Source organism: Gilbertella persicaria (assembly GCF_025201335.1).
Source record: "Gilbertella persicaria strain CBS 190.32 chromosome Unknown B0P05scaffold_1, whole genome shotgun sequence".
Lineage (NCBI taxonomy): Eukaryota > Fungi > Mucoromycota > Mucoromycetes > Mucorales > Choanephoraceae > Gilbertella > Gilbertella persicaria.
Genome location: NW_026251962.1, coordinates 250,751 through 271,398, shown reverse-complemented (window position 1 = coordinate 271,398; position 20,648 = coordinate 250,751). Strand labels below are relative to the sequence as shown.

Here is a 20,648-nt window from a genome sequence, read left to right as displayed (position 1 = left end):
ATTTTAATGTCCATTAGACATTGCTTTTTTGAGTTGTTCAGGGTCGTGAATGGGTAGACCGCAAGCAAAGTTCTCACAAATATAAGCTGCTGGTTCACTGGTTGTATTTTTGGAGGCTATTTCTTGAATAATGGCATTTCTGCTGGTAAGAAAACCATTGGGTTGAGCAAAAGCAACCAATTTGTTGGGCATAAATACACGAGAAACAATCTTTTGAAATAGCTTGAGATGATCGTTTGACGTGCCACCAGCCAAGACAATCTATACAGTAAGTTATATGATGGTATCTTTTTTTTATTTACCTCTTTAAGACCATTGGTGGCCAACATAAAAGAGGCTACTAACGCAGGTATGGCGAAAGGGAATTTAGTCAAAGACAATTTAAATGCATTAGCAGTCTCTTTTGCCTTTGTGTTGTATTCCGATACTTGTAAAAGTGAAGCGAGACGGACCAAATTTCTTAAAGAGACTGCATTGGCTGAAGGTTCAGCACCGTCTTGTTCTTCTTTCATTCTAAGCAAGAGATGTTTGTCTGAAATAGCTACATTGAAATAACCGCCTTCTTCTGAATCATAAAATAATTCATTTTGCTTTTGTTGAAGAGTGAATGCCCATTCAAGCCATTTCTCATCAAATGTAACTTCATATAAATCCAATAAAGCCTGAACAAGATAGCTATAGTCGTCAATAAATCCTTCAATGTCAGAAGTGCTTCCACAATAGCTTCTAAATAAGATATGATTGGAGGGCTGGTAGAGATGATTGTAGATGAAATTAGCGGCAGACACAGCCAATTGGAGAATATGTTCTCCTTCCAAGGCTTCATACGCATGAACAAGACCAGTAATCATTAAACCGTTCCAAGAGGTGATGATTTTCTCATCACGGTGTGGTTTAGGGCGTACTTTGGATCGATATTCCCAAAGTTTAGTTTGGCCTTCTTTCAAGATATGAGCGACTTCACTGGGTGTCATACCAGTAATCTTTGCAGTATCTTCTACTGATCCTCTTTCAGTCAATACATTCTATATCGATAGATCAACATATTGTTCTCTTCTTTTTTTTCTTTGTTACCTTATGCACCAATTCTTGATGAGGATCTTGAGCAGGATCTACATTGCCTTCTTCTTTACAGCTATAATGAACACCAAAGATACGTGATTTCTCTAATCCTAACACCTCTTGTAATTCAGACATTTCCCAAACACAAAATGCGCCTTCCAATTTTTTGGAAGCATTTTGTGTAGGCAATGAATCAGCATCTTCAGCAGAATAAAATCCACCTTGATTATGCTGCAAATCACGAGAAACATACTGAATAATGTCCTTGGTCACATTGGCAAATAAAGGTTCACCTGTGATTTGATATGCAGAAGAATACAGCGATAACAGTTGGGCTTGATCATATAGCATTTTTTCAAAGTGAGGTACATGCCATATTTTGTCTGTACTGTAACGATGAAATCCACTACCTACATGGTCTGCCTTATGTTAGTTTGGTAACAAACATAAGTTTACTTACCATGAATACCACCACTAGCAATCTTCTTTAGTGTAAATAAAGCCATATCCAATGCCTTTTGTGCATCATTGGCTCTTGCAACATGTTGACGGTTGTACATGTAATAGTCAATCAAGAATTGAAGTTGAACAGGTGTAGGGAATTTAGGGGCTGAACCAAATCCACCATGAACAGCATCAAATGAGTTCTCAAAGTGGTGATATGTTTCTGCAGCAATTTCATTTGGATCCAATTCATCACTTGATTCTGCAGGTTTTGCCTACGACATAACATAAATAAACATCTAGGATCTGCTATGTATGCTTACTTGAATATAAGATCTCAATTGTTCAGTCACATTCTTTCCACTTGCAATGACTTTATCAGGGTTTGCATTCCAAAGTTGTGCAATACGCTTTAAGAGTGTCTTGAATCCAGGCTTACCAAATTGATCTTGAGGAGGGAAATAGGTTCCACCGAAAAATGGATTAAGTTCAGGTGTCAAAAAGACAGACATAGGCCATCCACCTCCTCCAGAAGTCAATTGAATATAAGTCATGTATAGCTTATCTACTCCTGGATTCTCTTCTCTAATGTCTTATTTTAGAACGATTGTTTCATTCCATGTTTTTTTTACCTGTCCACTAGGGGGGAGGGGAAGGTGTTAGACGAATGGCTTACGTAATTCTCTGACTTACCTTTGATGCTGACAAAATATGTATTCATAATCTCGGCTATTTCTCGATTCTCAAACGATTCATGCTCCATAACATGGCACCAACTACAAGGAATACATAAGAAATAAACATAACGTTCATAAGACTTACTGGCATGTACTATAACCTACACTCAAAAAGATAGGTTTATTCTCGGCTTTTGATTTGTCGAAGGCTTCTTGTCCCCATGGATACCAGTCAATCTACTCGGCTGTCAATAAATGGAATGCATAATTTTATACTTACGGGATTATGAGCTAATAAACAGTCCAAAAAAAACAAGTTAACATCGCTTACTAGAAAAAAGAAAAACTATTACCGTGTTGCTAATGACAAGTGAAGAAGACAAAAAAAAAGTGAGTCGAATAGCTAAAAGCTTTTTTTGTGTATATTACCAATAAGTAAGGACTTTTCTCGTTAATAAGTCTATTAGTCATAAAGAAGAAGAAAAAAAAAAAAAAAAAACTTTATTCACAAGAAATAAAAGGCCTAGCCAATCAATACCTTGCATTGATGAAAAGAAGAGCATAAATACGAGTTTATTATTAACGAGAAGAACTAGAACTAGAAGAAGAAGGCTTTTTGCTGTTAAATAACTTTGACAAGGAGACCTTCTTTCTGACACGAACAATAAAGTGATTACGTTGTGGTTGATCCTTATGAGGAGGGAGTGGTGGTGGTGAGGAACGAGTAGGGATTTTAGAAGTAAAAGTAGGTTTACTAGGAAAGGACTTACTTTTCGTGATCTTTATCTTATCGTTTTGAATGGCGCTGGTACTATAGGATGCCTCAGGTACACTGTTGTTGCTGGAAGAATAATAGTTTGAGAAAGGTTGACAACGAGGAGCCAGGTTATTACTGATAGGTCGAAAAGCTGTAATGCTTGATTCACTTCGTGCCATCAAAAAAGGTTGCTTGGATACCTTTTTTGATTCGCGAGAGTACATGTTAGCAAAAGAATCATCTGTCTGCACTTTTTCATTCGCAAAAACAGTAGGCTGCTCTTCTTCTTCTTGCTTGTCTCTTGAAACAACAACAATAGGCGGAGATGATAAAGAGGGTGCCAAAGGGGGTGGTGGACGTGTATCATTACCTAAGAACCAACTCTTCCATTGAGCACCACTGGGCAAAATAGGAGAACTTGTTTCACTATGAACAGAAGTAAAAACACTACTTGCATCAGAGAATTCTTGTTGTTGATTGTCTCCTTTCCAAAGATGGGGTGTTGAATGATATAATTGTTGATAATAGCTTTCATATTTTCTATTCAACCTGTGAACCATCTCTTTCTGACTAGTGGGCATATCAGGAGTTGAGCTAGAGGAGCCAATACGGGATCTTCTGGTAGCAGACAAATGCAAAGGCTGTTCAAGTAACAAGGTCATACGACGAGCTCTCAATGTTTCGTTCTCTACTGTGGATTCAGGAACAATGGGGGTAGTCACAATGGCTTCATCTTGGTCTTGTTCAGCGGTAGAATGCATTTGATGTTTCATTAACAAGGGAGCATGTACTTCTTCATCTTCATCTTCATCTTCTTCTGTACCAGACAGAGAGAACCGTTCATTCGAAGGCATACCAAAACTCACCATGAAGCCAGGATCGCCTAAAGCCTGTAACATTTCCTGACGTGCATTCAAAGATCGCTGCATCAATTTAAGGCTCAAGATGTTCATTGTGTGTACTGCTTCTGTCAGGCTAAGCGAATCACGAGCACTCCATGCTTGTGCACACTGAAGCATTTGCTTAGAGTCTAGCCATTGTTGATCGAGATAATGATCCATGAGTCGCAACCAGGCAAATCGAATGTAATCGTTGTTATGAGAAGAAGGCGTATGTTCAATAAGTTGATTTTTCCATGCTCGAATGAGTGCTTCATATTCTTGTTCTACGTAAGGATCGTGAGGATGAATGAATGACTTTTTCTTTTGAGGTGCGTCCTGCGCATCTTGTGTGTTACAAAGCATAATAATAAAAAGGAATGGAAAGGAGAGAGAGAGAAAAAGAGAGTGAAATAGAATTCAATTAAACAGAAGCACAGTTTATTTATACATGGATGTTTATCCTAATTTTGACATTTATTGCATTCCATCTGTGTATGTGCTTTTATATGAAAAAGTCCCCTTTATTTAATCCCTTCTTTTTAATTTTACAAATGAGGAAGCCACTTGTTTGAAGTGTGTTACAAACAAATAAAAAAAAAAGAGAAAGAGAAATACAAAACTTTGTTTTCTCTTTTTTCTTTTCTTTTATGGTTGTATCCACTATTGGTAGCAGTACCAAAATGCCTGAATCTGAATCGGACACAAAATCAGTGCTTCTCAAATCCAGTTTCTTTAAAGAAGTAGCAAGTAATGTATCTTGTAAACGCGCTTAAATAGCATAAAACAGAGTTTATAAACCCTATCACTCCTTAATAGACCTTGATAAAAAACAAGGAGGTTTACCAGTGACAGTTTGGCGTCATGTTCCCATACCAGATATCGTTCAAGTAGCTTCTGCTACATTGGTATGTTACTGCTCTTTATATGTTATCATTCACACCTTATCTATAGGAAAGTTTATACAATACACCAGCCCCTCAAACAGTCAAGTTGGAAGAAGAAGAAGGGTTTGAGTTGCTGAAAAAAAGTTTACTTGAAAGGTATTTGCTTTTTTTATGATCATTCATCTAACGCGTATGACAAGTAAAAACATTGAAGTCGTCAGAAAAAAGAACTTTTTTAATGAGGAAGTAACTGAAGAAGAGCGTGAAATTATCGCTCAGCGTGTTGCACTTCAACAGCGTCAATTTGCTGCTTATGAATATCGAGAAAAAGTCCGTAAATCAAACAAGATACGAACTGTGTTTGATTATGTGACAGATGAAGAAATCACTGAACTGCTTGAGGATTGTCATCAAGATGAAGTATGTTAGTCTTGTTGATATACATTATAACTCTTTTTTGGTAGGATGAAGTGATTTATAACTTGACAAAGCAGGGTTATTTGCATGGTATTCGCAAGAAGATTGCATTAAAATATGCAGATGAAGAATCCAGCTATGCGCCTGTTATGAGCACAGAGCAGCGTGTAGCTTATCAACAATTACTCAAAAAGAGAAAAGAAACACTAAAAAAGACAATCAATGAAGATGCTAAAAAGTAAGCTTAATGTCCATAGCCCTAATCTCATCTTTCTTGTTAGACGATACCGCACTTATGAACGACTCGGGTTGGATGAAGCATTGGAAAAACTAAACAATAATGAAGTAGATCCTGAAAAAGCCTTTGAAGGATGGTCTGAAGCTCGAATTAGAGCTTATCAGATGATTGAGCAAAACCCAAACAGTTATTATTATCGTTTCAATGCACCAGGAGAAATTCAACGCCGAGGTCAATGGAGTGAGGTAAAGAAAAAGACTTGTATTTGTCTTTGCTCAACTTTATTCTTTAGGAAGAAAAGAAACTGTTCCATAAAAGACTGGCTGAAGTAGGAGCTAATGGTCAATGGGGCATCTTCTCTATAAAAATACCTGGTCGTGTTGGATATCAGGTAAATTGTATGTGTGTGCATAATCCATCATATTCATATTGTTCTATAGTGTTCCAATTACTATAGACTCTTGATTGAAACCCATCAAATTTCTGACCCTAATTATGTACTTGATGAAAAGGGAAAAGCACACTTTTTATTTGAAAAGAAAAGCTCTGATGGACAAGTCAAAAAAACATTCCGTACCCATTGCAAACTCGCTAGTTCGAAAAAGAAGAAGGAGAGTATGGAGGTAGAAATAGAGGCAGAAAGTTCTTCTAGTACAATAATCGCTGAAAGCTCTACATCAAAACAAAAATCAGCAACCACAAAACCATCACCACCCGTATCATCAGAACAAGTCAAAGGGCGCAGACAAACATCGCTTGCTAATGGCTCTACTTCTGCTGCTGCTGCTACTACTGCTACTACTCTTTCTACTGCTGCTAAACCAACTACTGGTGTTAGAAGGCGTCGACGTGTGGTCAAGACAGACGACGATACCAGTGATGATTATGATGATGATTATTCTGGCATGTTTACGACTCGTGCCAAGACGGATCATGATGAAAAACGACGTAGCAAACGACAAAGACGCCCTACAGCCAATGCGATTGAATCAGGCTATGCAGAACAATTGCTTGGAACCACCGTCTCTTGGAAAGAAGAAGACGACTACGAGGATCAAGAAGAAGGAGAAGAAGATGAAGTAGATCCTTTGTGTCCATTGCCTGGATTTATAGATCCTATTACGCTGGAACAAGTAGAAAAACCTGCTATATCAAAATATGGACATGTTATGGGGTAAATGAACATCTTGACGAAATTACTTGTTAAATTGTATCTTTTTAGCTACGATAGCTGGCTTCGATGCTTGAATAACTGGGAAGGCAAAAAAAATATTTGTCCCTTGACCAAGAAGCCTCTTACTAAACGAGATTTAGGTAAAATAATTTGGCTTGTTTGTATATACTCATTCTCTATAGTTATCTTGACATTTGATAATGTTGCTGAATACAGGTAAGTTGATACACTCTAAAGAAACATGATTAACTTTTTTTTTTTCGATAGAGATAAAATTGTCAATTTATAAACTCAATAAAAGAAGGGGTTTATTTAAGATGAATAGATGATTATATAGTGTATGGTTTCCAAAATGGAATCTAAATGATGACAGGGTTGTATGATACAAGCGAATTATACATAGAAAAAAAGCGGAAGGATCTAATAGGCCTTTTCCAAAGCTTGCTTGAGATCAGCAATCAAATCTTGCTTGTTTTCAATACCAATAGAGACACGAACCAAAGTATCAGTGATACCTAAAGCAGCACGGTCTTCAGGGCTAACAGAACCATGTGTCATGATAGCAGGTACTTCAACAAGACTTTCAACACCACCCAAAGATTCAGCCAAAGTGATGTGTTCAAGGTTGCCCAACAACTTGTTCACATTATCTAAATTACCTTTCATACGGAAAGAAATCATACCACCAAAACCTCTCTGTTGCTTCTTGGCCAATTCGTGGTTAGGGTGAGAAGGCAAACCGGGGTAAATGACTTCTTCAACATGTTCATTGGTTTCCAAATATTCAGCAACAGCTTGAGCATTTTCAGCGTGTCTTTGCATACGGATTTCGAGTGTCATGAGACCACGACGAGCCATGAAACAGTCAAAGGCAGAAGGAACAGCACCCAAAGAGTTTTGCATGAATGCCAACTTGCTGTACCATTCTTCATTGTTGGTGACAGCAACACCCATCACAACATCAGAGTGGCCGTTGATGTATTTAGTAACAGAGTGAACAACAATGTCAGCACCCAAACTGATGGGGTTTTGGAAGTATGGAGACATGAAGGTGTTATCGACAACTAAGAGAGCACCATGAGCATGGGCACGTTCAGCGATGGCTTGGATATCAATGATACGAAGGGTAGGGTTAGTGGGGGTTTCGAGCCAGACCAACTTGGTGTTGGGCTTGAAATGGGACTCAATGTTGGCAGGATCACTCAAGTTGACAAAGGTAGTTTCAATGCCCAAGTTAACAGCGACCTTGGTGAAGTAACGGTAGGTACCACCGTAAACATCGTTGACAGAGATCAAGTGAGAACCTTGAGCCAAAGAGTTGACAATGGTAGCAGTAGTAGCAGAACCAGAGGCAAATGCAAGACCGTACTTGGCACCTTCAAGATTGGCAATGGCCTCTTCAAAGTTATTACGGTTAGGATTACCAGAACGAGAATATTCAAAACCCTGTAGATGGATAAATATATTTTTCTAGTGTTTAAATAAAACTTACAGTATGAACACCAGCAGCAGATTGCTTGTAGGTAGTTGAGAGTGAAAGAGCGGGGATCACAGCGCCAGTAGTGGGGTCAGGGCGTTGAGCAGCATGAACAGCACGAGTACCAAATCCGAAAGACATCTTGACTGTAAACAAGAGAACAAAAGAGCAAAAAAAAAAAAGAAGAGGAATGTACAGGTTTATAAAGAAAACATTTTTTGTGACGGGTAGAGCACAACAATTTGCTTTCCGAAGCACGACATTCTATTTGTTTTTGGATTGGTAAGCAAAAGAAAGAACAAGTTTGAAACAAGCCACTCTACCTAGAAGAGTTTGTTTTTATTCATAATTTCCAAAAGAATACAACTTGTCTCTTTTTGATAGAATCCAGGTTCCTAAATTATATTTTTTGAACTTTAAAATGACCCTGGGAAAGTTTCGTTTATTTGTGTTACTCATTGACCCAGGACAATACTTCTAACATTCTGTACAGTCCGGCTAGTTGACATTGTCGGTTACGAAAAAAAATACGTATCGGTCATAAGAATGATACTGGCGGTTAATGCAGTTCCTTTTGTCGTACGGTACCTTTTCATTGTTTTCTCTTGTTTGTTTGATAAACAGAAAGTCAATGAGAATATTTTCATTTCTGAGAGAAATACAAAAAATGTTTACTGTTATCAAAAGACAATGTTAACAATAACAGAATGAAAAATCACCCATTATTGTCAAGTAAATGATTTGTTGATAAATAAATGCTTTTGAGAAATTTCTTTAGAAATTGGTGAACTTGACACGTTTATTATATTGGGTTCTAATGCGTTTAATTTTTAAAAAACTACTTTTCTTTTCTTAATGATCTTGTTTAAAAATCTTCTTCATGGTAAAGACGCTGCCATGAACAAGTGCGTAATTTTTCCACATTTGATAGAAGATTTCCTGTATTCAGCGGAAGAATTCTTCCGTCGGTAACGCTGCAGTGGTAGCATTACAAATAAGGACTAGTATAGCTTAGGCTCACTTAAAATGGAATTGATATTCAGATAGGATTGGATGGTATTGTCAAATAACAATCCTCTGAAGCTTGGTGTAAGTAGGGTGTCCTCTAGAAAAAATCTGAGTTTGAGTTGGTATATTCATATCGAAAAATAAAAATCCAAAAACAAGGGAATTTAGAAATTCAAGAGAAATGATGGGCTAAAAGTGTCTAAAAACGAAGAGCTATGAGAAAAGTGTATTAGCAAAGTTGGTAGATATAGATGAGAAGCATTTAATGGTCTAGGAAACATAGCATGCTGAATATCAAGATAGTGAGCTATCCTTCAAAAACGTATTCTTCTGTTTTTTAGCCGTAACGTACACTTTTTATGCTACTTTTGCAGATCTAACACTTTGAGTGTATTTCATAAACCTAGAGAAATAATTCGTACCAAGGCATGTTATGTCTATAATGTCTCTGTCGCTCACAAATCGCAAAATAGTGAAACTGAAGATTTCGTAAGAGTATCATAAGGGCAAATTGACGATTTTTTGACTTTTTCAAAACTTGCTATATTTATGCATCGATATGTTCTTTTATGGATACTCAAACATAAGAAACTCGAAAGAAGGGAACTAGAAGACAGAAATGATGGTTTATTATTATGCTTATCCATCTTATTCAAAAATGAGTTATAAGGAAAGTTAGTTTATGTATATTCTTATCTCAGGCTCCACTGATCAGTAGAGTTCTAAATAAGAGACATACTAGCTGAGGCAGATGAGCTACAATAAAATAAGAAGCAAGTATTAGCAGTAGCAGAAACATCATCGTCTTCCTTTTTCCTCTTGTTCAGGGAACTTTATTGGAGGCAACAGAAAATGCTTAATAATCCTTTGTTCCGCAGTTCAGTTTTAAGAAACCTTCAATTTAACGTTATATATTTGTGAAATACTAGAAAGTTCCATAATTAGTAACCGTACATTACAATGGCCATTGTTTGTATATCGATATAGTCTAATGAGCCAATTTATTTTCGATCTGATTGGCTATGATGCTCAAACAGGAGTAAAGCATTTCTAACTTCCGCAACAAGTGTGCATGAAGAATGCTTTTTTTTTTTGTAAATCTCTTTATTTTTCATTTTTTATAAAGGGGGAGGGGGGGGGAATAAATGAAAAAAGAAAGAGAAGAAGTGGGCTTTTTTTTTAATAAAGTACATCTACATTCAAAAGATTAGGATTGGCCAGCCTAAAATAAAGAAAAAAAGGGGGGAATTAAATAGAATGGTTTGCTGTTTAAATTGTATATATAGAAAAAGATTAGTTAATGCCGTCAGACAAGTTGAGTAATAATTGACCAAGACAACGTTTTGTAGCAATATCATCTTTTAAGGCTTGGTGGAAAGTAGAATCACGAAGTGGTTCAGGGAGACATTGACGCAACGCTTCACGTGCCCTATTATAGATATAAACTTAATTAAACAATCTCAACTTTGTTTCTTTTTACCTTGGGTTTTCAGATAGGCGTAAATAACAACGAATAACATGCTTAAGCAAGCGCATGGCTTGATTCTCAACTAATTGGTTGACCATATTATGCAATACTGTAGCAACTGCATAAAAGCGTTCATATGTTTGACAGATATAATACTAATATAATGTTAGCCCATGTGTATAGTGCTGTATAACTTTACCAAGCCTGTCTCGTCTAAAAGGATTTTTTGAACTACAAAGATGGCTACTGTCTTTGAGAGTTCGCTGCCTGTTTCCATAATACGAAGACAGAGAGGAATAATTTCAGTAGATAATAAAAAGCTAATGACTTCAGGATTATCATTCTAAGACGCATACATGGATGAGTTTCATACTAGTCATGATTCACTCTTACCTTAACCAAAGCACCAATGACACCCAAACTTGTTAATCTTAGATATTCAAAAGGACGGGTCTTGCTAGTTGTATTCAAGAATGGGTACAAATAAAGAGGAATATGAGCTAAGATGGATATTAACAACATAGTTTTTTTTTTTTTTTTTTTTTTGCATTTTGAATTACCTTGAAGAAATAAGCTTCTGGTTTCATTATGATTGGCAACACATTGAAGAAGAGCAAGTGCATTACAGACTCGATTAGAGGCTCCTCCGCTTAAAGTAGGGGGTGTCAATAAAGGATAGACCGTAATGATTTCCTGAAGCAAGACTGGAATGACGCCTAGAATACATAATAAGCAAACCATCATGAGTCTAATTTACACATACCATAAGAATACCATAAAACAAGTGCTAAATCTTCATATTGTTCTCTCTTTTTACTTAGGTCTAACAAAGCTTGTTCTCTCGAAGAAGGATTGAGCAAGTCCAATACAAGTCCATAAATCTTTTCTTCATCTAATTGTTGTAGTTTTTGTTCTGGTTGAGGAAGTTGTGGTTGTTGTGCCTGCATAGCAAAAGCATTAGACATTGGCATAGCTTGTGAGACAGCAGCAGCATTGTTCATCATTTGAGCATAGACAAAAGGATCCCCATTAGTACCAGCATTCCGATTCATGGCTGGAAAGTGCTGAGACAACGCGTTCATATTATTGTTGGGGCCACCTGGCTGAAGTGTAGCAGCAGTAAGAGGATTGGCTCCTCCTGCTAAAGAGGATTGTTGTAAATATTGATGAAGATGGGAGTTTGGGTGCATACGAAATACAGATATATATATATATATATAAGAAAAAGATGATTTAAAAAAATTGTTTTCTGCCACGGGATTTAGTGTTTATTTTTCAAAAACAGTGATAAAAATATTTACAAAAAGAAGCGTTTACGACTGGTTTCCATCTCTGGCTTGAAGATCCATTCATATTCACCATCACGCTTATAAATGCCCTTCTGCAACCAACGAAGTTTTAAGGTAAATTTAGGCCCCAATTCCTGCAAGCCAACTTTTTCTGTATCTTTGAATACATAACGATGGCGACGTACAAAGATAAAATCGCGTTGGTTATGAAAAGTAATGACTTGTCTACCTTGGAATTCAGGTACTTGAGGCAAAAGTGCTTGGAACATACGGCCAACTGTATGGCCCAATCTAGTGTTGAAGTTATTTAAAATCAATTCGGGATTATGAGCAGTAACTCGGCCATGATTCTATACGAGATTAGTTGTCTATCAAATCATAGAAATAGCTTACAGAAATGGCTTTAGCTGGTGTAAAACTCGTAAGTTTGAAATAAGCAGAAGGGCCTTCAGGTAAATGTATTAAAGTAATGGCATCTAATGGCAGTTAAGTATCCCTGATCTTTCATACACTAGATACTTACTAGGCACTTTGCGGTCTTCATTCACAATAAGCAAATCAGTAAACTCTTTCTCGGTTGCAGTTTTTATTACATGTCTTAATTCATGCTTGGGTCCACGTTTGCCAAATTGTGCATTAGGAAACATAGACACTAATTCGGCACAGAAATCATAACAGTTGGAGGAAGCATTTTTACTTGAAGTGATGAGCACTTTAGGTGTCTTTCCTGAAAAATAGCTGGCTAATTCATCCATGGCCTCATCCTGAGCCACTTCGTCGTCTTGCTCCACCATGGTTTCGTCTACTTCTCTTGTATTATCCAATGTCTTGGGCACATTTTCCTCTAAACGTTTCTATTTGAGAGTGAGTCGATCCGTCTGGAAGAGACCTCATTTACCTTTTTTAACTCTGGATCTTTTTCTTCAGCTTTCGCTCTTTCTTTTCTTTTAGCAGCTTTTGCTTTTTGTTTTTCGAGTTTTTGTTTTTGATACAAGTTTTCTCTTTTGTGTTTGTTTTTGAGTTCAGAAGGACGACTGACAGGTTCTTTCATTTTGGCTAGAGTTTAAGAGATAGTTTTTTTTTTTTCTCAACAAGTGACAAGAAGTAAGCCAAAAAAATCAGTCACAATAGCAGTCATCTTCTCTCAAAAAGGGTTGATAGGTGATACTCAGGGACATTTTGTGGATTGCTTCCACTATGGGCAAACGTCAAAAGCCCTAATTTGTCGTCAAGATAGTGTGAATACAGCTATTTTGTGATCCGCACATGTCTAGTGTTTTGATTTGAGATAATGCGAATAGTGAGATATTACCTAGTATTCTCTTTTCACATAGCTGCATGATAAAGCATTTCGATTGCTGCCGAGACTTCTCATAGATCGTTCGATAAAGAGAGCTATAGGTATCAACATGCGCCATAGTTAAAAAGGGAAAAAATGGTTCAAAAAAGACACACAACAACAAGAAAAGACGACTTTAATTAGGTGAAAAATATAATACAGTGCTTCCACTGCTATTTGGACACTTTTTAAAGTCATTGGTCGGAAGTTAAAAACCAATTGGTCATTTTGATTTGTGATGACCTGAATATTGAACTTTTGCAATCTGCACCTTTATTTTGAGATTCATTATTTTGTCATTATATAAATTTACGTGTAACCAAGAGTGTAATTCTTAATTACAACTCTTTCATTCACTTTCATTTCTCCCCATTTTTCTCTAAAACTTCTAAAAAACACACATACAACCTCAAGACTACTTTTATAATTATCACTTTTATTACCAGCATCACTTGGTTAGTTTTAATTATAATTTTCAATCATTAGTTACAAACTTATTAACAAACAAATAAAGTTGGTATTATTCTTTTAGTTAAAACAACAGTCCACAAATTAATTTTCTAAAAGTTATAAGGGCATTTTATTTTGACACCTTTCAAATTGATTTACTAAATGCTGAATAATGTTTTCAAGGTGAACAATTGGTACAGCTTCACTAGCCTCAGTTATTCTAGAAGCAAGAGTTTCTATATTACTAAGCTTGGTTCGTCTTACTTTAGCTTTTATGATGGACCAGAATTGTTCGATTGGATTTAATTCCGGCGAGTAGGGTGGAAGGTATACTGGGATGTAGCCTCGCTGCATGATTATTGGATTGATTATTTCAGGGACATGAATTGAAGCATTATCCATAATGATAAAGCAATCTTTCACTTCTGAAAACTCATCCATGATATCCATGGTATCACTAATGAACTGAAGATAATGTTCACTTGTAGTACCCTTGGGTACAGGCAATTGATCTTCAGGTCCCTTTCTTTTTGTAGCTCCCATTACTTTCCTTCTCTTCAAATTTCCAGACTCTCTTAGCTTCATATTCACAACACCGATTGCCGAAATTGCACCAAGAACACTATGCGAAGTAGCTTTTGTCGACGGAGTCTCAGTGACTGACTTTGAACCGTGTGGTGACCAGCCTCGACTACGACACATGTTGATATCAAATCCGGACTCATCAACAAATATACAGTTCTTGAGATAGTCCATACCATTTTGAACCCACCTTTCAACCCAATCTACTCGTTTCTGAAGGTTTTCCTCTTTGTTTCTGGCAACAGGATGTCGACTTACAATCTTAATACTAAGGTTCCACTCCCCCTTTATAAAATCGACTACCCTTGACTTTTTTATATCCAAGTCCGCAAACTTCGTAATCAAGTCCTCTACAGCGTCCTGAATTGTTGCCGTAGAATCTTCGTCAAAAAATTGATTAAATGAGACTTATGGGCTTCATTTAGCTGGCTGACTATTCTATAAATGGTTTTATTGGTTTTTTTAACTGGGATATTTCTCTCAGGATAATCCTCATATGTTTGTTTCCACTTGCGAGCAGTGTCGTAATTGACATTGGCTGCTATGGCTGCTTGCTTTGGTTTCATGAGTCTTTCCTTTAAGAAATAAAAATAACGCTTGCGATCTTCGAACATATAAACGTTATATTGCAGATCTCTTTCCTTCTTAGGCTCAGCCTCTTTCATCTCAGTGTCGGCTAGAGATCTTGTTTCAACCTGAACTTCTTGGTTTTCGAAGATCTGTCAATTTTTTCAAGCGAAATGATTTATCCTCGACGTAACTCGGTGCTTCCTGACCTTGCTCGTCAAAAACGCTACCAGTAACGTCTTCATAGAAAAAGAGATTGTTCATGTTCTGGCTCACTGTAAAAGTAAAATAATAATAAAACGTCTCAATAACGACCAAATAAAAGCTCACAAAAATGACCAATTGGTCTTTAACTTCCGACCAATGATTTCAAAAAAGTGTCCAAATAGCAGTGGAAGCACTGTATAAAAGATTAGTTCTTTTCATAGTAAGAAGTCATACTTTTATTAATCCATACAAACAGAACTGTACCATTTTTTGTTAAGATATGTGTACATCCTCTTGGTGCATTATTTTAACCAATAATCCATTAAAAGAACAGAAAAATAAACAGGATTATAATGGGTAATTATACACGCATGGATACTCCAAACACCTCAAATTATGTTTTCTAACATATGAGATACCTTTGGAGATGATTTGAACTTAAAAAAAGCGACTTGTAAAAATTGACCAAAATATGCCTTTCGACCATAGGGTACTATTCATGAAAATCGTCATTCTGAAAACTTCTGAACTTCTTTTTGACACTACATGGCGAAAAATAGAGCTATTGACAAGCTTGAATACTCAGATTGCGCTTCAGAGGCTATAGTTTTTGGCGAATGTGTTTGCTTGCCAATTGTACTATAAAAATGATAAGATACGAGTGAAAAACCTCGTAAACATGTCTGCACAGTTGCTTCATATTTTGAAAGCAAAAACGCTATTTTTTTTTTATATCAATAGACTCAAAAATCAAAGATCTACAACTTTTGCCACTATATCAAAATCAAAAGAAAAAAACTGCGTCTTTATGCAGTTCTCAGCAAAAGCTTGATCTTAATGCATCGGGAAAAAGATTTGGAATTGCTTTCATTGTGGGGTTCAATATCGGATATCAGACCTTAAGAGGACAACACTAAATTTGTATAATTGTAACAAAATCACAAACACGAAGCTATAAACAAATCTCAAAATGTATGTACGAGGGAGGAGGGCACTCGAGATTATTTCACCTCTTATGCACTGACTCAAAATAAAAACTAGCTCAGTTTTTTATCATTCGAATTTAGCAATAAAGGTGTCCTAATCCAAGAGCCCTTTAATATGTCAAGATGATACTTAAATGCATTCAGTTGTTTATGAATGATTTGTTAAGATGTTTATTTTAAGACAATATAAGTAGAAAAAAACCAATGCTCGGTGGTACAGCCTTTGGCATCAATCACAGCTTGGTATTGGTTGGTAGTAGTATGAATGTAATAAAAAGATAATATGAGAGGTATTCAATTACTACCTTATATTAAAAATCCTGCTTATCAAAAGCTTGATTCACAAGATAGTACATACAATTAAAGAAAAGCAAAACTCTTTGAGCCCTCCCCCCTTATTATCATCGCGCTTCATTTTCTTTACTATACAGATCCAATTCTGCTTTTTAATAAACTTTCTTCTACCTACTGATGCAAAAGTAAGAGTTAGTTTTTCTTTCTTCTTCTCGTTAAACAATCGTTTTCAAAACAGTCGCTTATAAAGTCACGTTTAAAGAATCTTGCAAACAGCCTTTACAATTTGATTGTCAATAAACAGTTTACTTGAGAAAAAGGTAGATATTTTAAGGTAGATTTATTTTCTACTTTAGTACTATAGAAGGATATATTGCTATTCAAGTGCATGATATTTTGAAGTTTTGCTTGAGCATACGAAATCAAAGAAAGGCAATGTTTGCTTATAGAAAATGTCAAAATATTGGAAAACTTGTTCTAGCTTTATGATGCACGATATATAACAGCTGGCCTTTGATATATATTCGATATGGTACAAATTGCCTTATGCTCACAATTCCAGTTGGGTTACTGAATTTTCCGTAACTAAGAATATATCCAGCTCAAAAGGTACATTGTCATTTGCATGATTTAATGAAATCAATCGTATGTAGTCTCGAGAAAAACACCAATCATCAATGCATATGTATACACCGAGCTCTGATGACTTTCTCTTGCTACTACATTATTTTATTGACTATCAAATTTATGGAGGTATAAATGTATATGTACAAAGATGCAAGTCTAACATGTAATTATATTTGTAGCTATAATATGTTTGAAATCAGAACAATTCTACCTCAAAGGCAAAATTTTAGGACTGGAAGCCACTCAAGGTCTATTGCTCATTATTAAATAACATTTAATGACAACGAACAAGATAGATGAGCAAGCAATAGCAAGGTTTTTTAATCTGAAATCAATTCCTAGCACACTGAGCACCGCAATGATAAGCTTGGTACTTCTTTTTATACCCTCCTCAAAATTCAAGAAAGCCTTTTCGTCTTCCTAAAACCCCCTCCATTAATGAAACTGATTTAGTGTCACCATTGCCTTAGACAGCATCTCCTCGAACTTGGGGAGGCAGCTTGAAAAGGCCTAAAATTGAAAAAAAACAGAATGTGTCATTGTGAACGATCCTTCGGCTAAACTCGATTGAGCGAAATTGAATAAGAAGGCTCAGCCATTTTGTGTGTGCAGGATGCTTTGAAAGGCAAGTCGTTCCTTGTTCGTTACATAAGATATCCTTTTTCTAAAATACACTACACTAGTTTAATTCTTTTTTTTTTTTTTTTTTTTTTTTTTTTTTGGGCGAAAAGCGTATACTAAATCTTCGAAAAGACTAAACCAGTAAAGATACTGCCTACTATCACAAATCCAACAACAACAGAAGTACATTGAATGATTGATTGATGGATTTTACGCACAAAGTGATATGTCTCATTTGAACGTGTTGTCACCTGACTTGAATCTTTGGGTTGTAACCACAATATCAGGAACTGCTCCAGAGCAAATTCACCATCTAATTTGAAAGCAGGCAAAATGTTCAACATGGCCAGAGCAAGTGTAAAAGAAGAAATATATCTAGCATAATCATAAATCAACTAGTTGTTTTCTTTCCTCGTACCTCAATAACAGCTCCAATACATGCGGTAAAGAAGAAGGCAAGATCCAATAACGAGGAATTAATAAGCTCACTTTGACTGCAAATATAAATTAAAAAAAATCTCCCTTCCTTTTATATTGTATACATACCACTTTCCCAAATATCAACCAATTCACCTTCAAAGATAAAGATCTTTTCATTATTTTCTTCACCAATATCTATCCAGCTTGGAAAGCGTGCATATATTCGTACTACTTGGCCTGTAGCAGATGGCGTGTAAGGTACCACACAATTCATATCACCAGAACAGTCTAAATTCATGTTACAACGCTCAGTATTTGTTGATGACAATACAGAGAGTGTTGGTAAACAACTCTGGACTGTCTGTTGCAATAAAATTGGATAAGCATCATAAATGAGAGAGAAAAAGAACACGCATTACCTTTTGTCCTGTCTTAGGAAATGATTCAAAGCAAGAAATGGAAGCGTTTGTTGATTGACCAAAAGGATATGTATCACTTATTTGGCAACAATCAATCGACTGTTCTTCTGAAAACAATTCTTTTGCAACACAAAATCCTTTGTTGATTTGATGTCTACCATCTTCAACAAACAAGTGCGCATTCCAATCCTCTATATTGTTTGTTAACGGAAAATCGTCTAATTGGTATATCACAGTAGAAGGAAGCAAATGAGGCGCCAAAGGTGAATTACCACGTACTTGTACTACACTCACGCCTCCCAGTCCTTCTAGAGACTGCCATCCTAATATCAGTAAGCATAGTTTAAGTCCACCAGAGAGAGCCAAGAAAGTAAAACCATATAGTACCAAGTTATGCCAAACACCTGCACACATGATTTTCAATTGCTTAAAAGGACTCAACGTCTGTAAGGATTGATCTGAGATATTGACAAATGCACCTGGATAAAGGTACATAACAAACATGCCTGAACTTTGAATGGGAATCCCTTGACTATAAGAGGCAATTGCATGGCCTGCTTCATGAAGTAAACCACATACAGTCAAAGCTAATAGGTAATAACCAATATGTGACATTGGTAAAGTAACACCGGGTATCTATCCATGCTTATTTAGCACAAACAGCTAAAATAGGAGCTATACATTACCATAGGTAAAAAGACCTGTTCGTCTTGACTACCGTCTGCATCTAAACTTCTTTTAGAAAGATTGGATGTAGGTTGAGAGGAAAAGATGTGACTTAGACTTGCAAGAATTTTCCCTGCTGCAAATACGATGACCATTATACCGATAGCCATGGATAAAGCAGCAGCAGCAACACCCAAAGTAAACCAAATTTTCCAAAATGTAGGTGCAATTTGTGTCAAATGGTTAAAGAACTTGTTGAGTCGTTGCGTGGTATATTTTATTTGAAATAGTTTTATTGACCACTGATCTCGTTCGATAGTGTCGTTACTGTCGACGATCGCAAAAGTAGGTAAAAGCGAACTATTGTTTCGTCGTCTCGGTGGTTCTCTTTTTCTTGTCGTTAATATTTGTAATGCAAACACAATTACATATAAAAACCCCCATAGTAAGAGGAATTGCCATATAATGGAAAACAAATCCATACTTCCTCCAACTTGAAAAAAAAAAGAAAGGAAAAGCTAGTGGCAAAATTACTTTTATGCATAGAAAAAAGTCACAAACATAAACTCTATCGTATATACTTAAGATGTCTGATGTTTTTTCCCTTCTTTCTGTGGAATAGATGTTGTCGTAGACGCATTGGAAGAATAAGAGGTTGTGTTTTTAATTCTGAGCATCATGACTTCTTCACTACCTTCTTGTTCTAGTCGAAATGAGTGCGAATTATAACTTCTAGACTCAAGTCTTTTCCTTGCTTCTTCTATTTCTCTACTTCGCATAACAAGCAGACTTGCAGTTTCTGTTGCAGTATAGACTGCTTCTCCCGTTGTACATAACAGCCTACCAACCATTGTTCGTACCACATGATCATACCAGAATGACACAAATGGTATCGTCTTTAATATACCTTCATTTATACATAAATACTTTGAATGACCTCTATATTTGGTTACCTTCTATTGTCCAATGTTCTTGATGGGTTTCTATCTTTAATAGACCACTATCTATATCTGTCTCTTTGAAATCTAGTATGACTGTTACTGGCAATAAAACTTGAATCCAAGGAAACATTCTAGGACACAATGTTTGTGTTAAAAAGACGACACAAGTCTTGCCATTAAAGCATATGTTTGTAATCTTTGGTGGAACCTTGTTTAATGCCTTCCAGACCAAAAATACGCTGTCTATGACTTAACATGATATTTTATCCCACTGACTTACTGCTTAATATTATGAATGCCTGTTGTCTTTAATATAGGGGAAGTAAAAAGAGCATTCGGTAAATAATAATGATCAAGTATACGCCGTCTTTTCAAGTCGTCATATGAAAACAAATCTGTTATCAGGCCTATCTTCTGTGAATCAATACATCAACACATGCTTCAGCTTACGATTAATTTTATCATCACAATGAATATCATCAATCGATTGAGAATAGTTTTCGCTTAAATCCATATTATAAAGAGAGAGAGAGAGAGAAAAAAAAAGAGGATGCATAAAAAAAAAGAAATGATGCCCTGATTTTATCATCGAGTCAGACGCGTAGTTTGAAACTTAATCACACTTCGTATTGAATACACTCTACAATAAGCAATCAACGGTTATACTTTTCAGCATATATTATATGTTTGTGTGCACACACGTCTAAATTTACGCCTCCAAACTCATTACTCAAGATGGAAATTGGCTCTCCT

The 20,648-nt window shown here is 36.1% G+C and overlaps 10 protein-coding genes across 10 annotated transcripts; 1 reads left to right on the top strand and 9 right to left on the bottom strand.

Moving 5' to 3' along the window:
* Positions 1-3: 3 nt before the first annotated feature.
* B0P05DRAFT_582571 (uncharacterized protein) lies at positions 4-2,654 on the bottom strand (the record flags this gene model as incomplete). Its single annotated transcript, XM_051582183.1, has 11 exons — positions 4-261; positions 303-1,025; positions 1,075-1,481; positions 1,523-1,781; positions 1,830-2,091; positions 2,139-2,145; positions 2,200-2,282; positions 2,329-2,420; positions 2,464-2,474; positions 2,537-2,543; positions 2,613-2,654. 11 exons carry the CDS (start codon positions 2,652-2,654, stop codon positions 4-6), a joined length of 2,151 nt encoding a protein of 716 aa, XP_051439650.1.
* A 38-nt stretch (positions 2,655-2,692) lies between these two features.
* Positions 2,693-4,215, bottom strand: B0P05DRAFT_520926 (uncharacterized protein). The gene has a single exon (XM_051575818.1). The coding sequence runs from the start codon at positions 4,182-4,184 to the stop codon at positions 2,763-2,765; it is 1,422 nt and encodes a 473-aa protein (XP_051439649.1). The 5' UTR covers positions 4,185-4,215; the 3' UTR covers positions 2,693-2,762.
* Positions 4,216-4,897: 682 nt separating this feature from the next.
* B0P05DRAFT_460434 (uncharacterized protein) lies at positions 4,898-6,754 on the top strand (the record flags this gene model as incomplete). Its single annotated transcript, XM_051574007.1, has 9 exons — positions 4,898-5,125; positions 5,170-5,360; positions 5,404-5,605; positions 5,653-5,751; positions 5,801-5,954; positions 6,099-6,308; positions 6,396-6,534; positions 6,583-6,674; positions 6,717-6,754. The coding sequence occupies 9 exons, from the start codon at positions 4,898-4,900 to the stop codon at positions 6,752-6,754; spliced, it is 1,353 nt and encodes a 450-aa protein (XP_051439648.1).
* Positions 6,755-6,838: 84 nt separating this feature from the next.
* On the bottom strand, positions 6,839-8,190 carry B0P05DRAFT_501676 (Cys/Met metabolism PLP-dependent enzyme-domain-containing protein). The gene is made up of 2 exons (XM_051575458.1): positions 8,027-8,190; positions 6,839-7,980 (listed from the first exon to the last, which is right to left on the bottom strand). The coding sequence occupies exons 1-2, from the start codon at positions 8,150-8,152 to the stop codon at positions 6,955-6,957; spliced, it is 1,152 nt and encodes a 383-aa protein (XP_051439647.1). The 5' UTR covers positions 8,153-8,190; the 3' UTR covers positions 6,839-6,954.
* Positions 8,191-10,312: 2,122 nt separating this feature from the next.
* Positions 10,313-11,569, bottom strand: B0P05DRAFT_567594 (cell differentiation protein rcd1; the record flags this gene model as incomplete). Its single annotated transcript, XM_051581145.1, has 6 exons — positions 10,313-10,448; positions 10,500-10,642; positions 10,687-10,830; positions 10,881-10,987; positions 11,048-11,203; positions 11,251-11,569. 6 exons carry the CDS (start codon positions 11,567-11,569, stop codon positions 10,313-10,315), a joined length of 1,005 nt encoding a protein of 334 aa, XP_051439646.1.
* Positions 11,570-11,729: 160 nt separating this feature from the next.
* B0P05DRAFT_520916 (anticodon-binding protein) lies at positions 11,730-12,840 on the bottom strand. The gene is made up of 4 exons (XM_051575817.1): positions 12,675-12,840; positions 12,300-12,630; positions 12,170-12,252; positions 11,730-12,126 (listed from the first exon to the last, which is right to left on the bottom strand). The coding sequence occupies exons 1-4, from the start codon at positions 12,825-12,827 to the stop codon at positions 11,785-11,787; spliced, it is 909 nt and encodes a 302-aa protein (XP_051439645.1). The 5' UTR covers positions 12,828-12,840; the 3' UTR covers positions 11,730-11,784.
* Positions 12,841-13,682: 842 nt separating this feature from the next.
* B0P05DRAFT_454462 (uncharacterized protein) lies at positions 13,683-13,874 on the bottom strand (the record flags this gene model as incomplete). The annotated part of the gene is made up of 1 exon (XM_051573923.1): positions 13,683-13,874. A coding segment is annotated over one exon (192 nt), but the record flags the coding sequence as incomplete, so codon positions are not given.
* Positions 13,875-14,605: 731 nt separating this feature from the next.
* Positions 14,606-14,821, bottom strand: B0P05DRAFT_455437 (uncharacterized protein; the record flags this gene model as incomplete). Its single annotated transcript, XM_051573936.1, has 1 exon — positions 14,606-14,821. A coding segment is annotated over one exon (216 nt), but the record flags the coding sequence as incomplete, so codon positions are not given.
* A 3,012-nt stretch (positions 14,822-17,833) lies between these two features.
* On the bottom strand, positions 17,834-18,903 carry B0P05DRAFT_460800 (uncharacterized protein; the record flags this gene model as incomplete). The annotated part of the gene is made up of 3 exons (XM_051574032.1): positions 17,834-17,943; positions 17,996-18,221; positions 18,289-18,903. The coding sequence occupies 3 exons, from the start codon at positions 18,901-18,903 to the stop codon at positions 17,834-17,836; spliced, it is 951 nt and encodes a 316-aa protein (XP_051439642.1).
* A 566-nt stretch (positions 18,904-19,469) lies between these two features.
* B0P05DRAFT_520905 (uncharacterized protein) lies at positions 19,470-20,437 on the bottom strand. The gene is made up of 4 exons (XM_051575816.1): positions 20,346-20,437; positions 20,176-20,302; positions 19,908-20,134; positions 19,470-19,861 (listed from the first exon to the last, which is right to left on the bottom strand). Exons 1-4 carry the CDS (start codon positions 20,407-20,409, stop codon positions 19,536-19,538), a joined length of 744 nt encoding a protein of 247 aa, XP_051439641.1. The 5' UTR covers positions 20,410-20,437; the 3' UTR covers positions 19,470-19,535.
* Positions 20,438-20,648: the final 211 nt, after the last annotated feature.

Coding starts and splice junctions, on each gene's coding strand:
- B0P05DRAFT_501676 (XM_051575458.1), bottom strand. CDS start 8,152: ATGTCTTTCGGATTTGGTACTCGTGCTGTTCATGCTGCTCAACGCCCT. Junction 7,981..8,026: donor CTGCTGCTGGTGTTCATACT/GTAAGTTTTATT, acceptor ATCCATCTACAG/GGTTTTGAATATTCTCGTTC.
- B0P05DRAFT_520905 (XM_051575816.1), bottom strand. CDS start 20,409: ATGGATTTAAGCGAAAACTATTCTCAATCGATTGATGATATTCATTGT. Junction 20,135..20,175: donor GGCATTCATAATATTAAGCA/GTAAGTCAGTGG, acceptor AGTCATAGACAG/CGTATTTTTGGTCTGGAAGG. Junction 19,862..19,907: donor AGAACATTGGACAATAGAAG/GTAACCAAATAT, acceptor GTATAAATGAAG/GTATATTAAAGACGATACCA.
- B0P05DRAFT_520916 (XM_051575817.1), bottom strand. CDS start 12,827: ATGAAAGAACCTGTCAGTCGTCCTTCTGAACTCAAAAACAAACACAAA. Junction 12,631..12,674: donor AAGATCCAGAGTTAAAAAAG/GTAAATGAGGTC, acceptor ACTCTCAAATAG/AAACGTTTAGAGGAAAATGT. Junction 12,253..12,299: donor TGAAGACCGCAAAGTGCCTA/GTAAGTATCTAG, acceptor AACTGCCATTAG/ATGCCATTACTTTAATACAT.
- B0P05DRAFT_520926 (XM_051575818.1), bottom strand. CDS start 4,184: ATGCTTTGTAACACACAAGATGCGCAGGACGCACCTCAAAAGAAAAAG.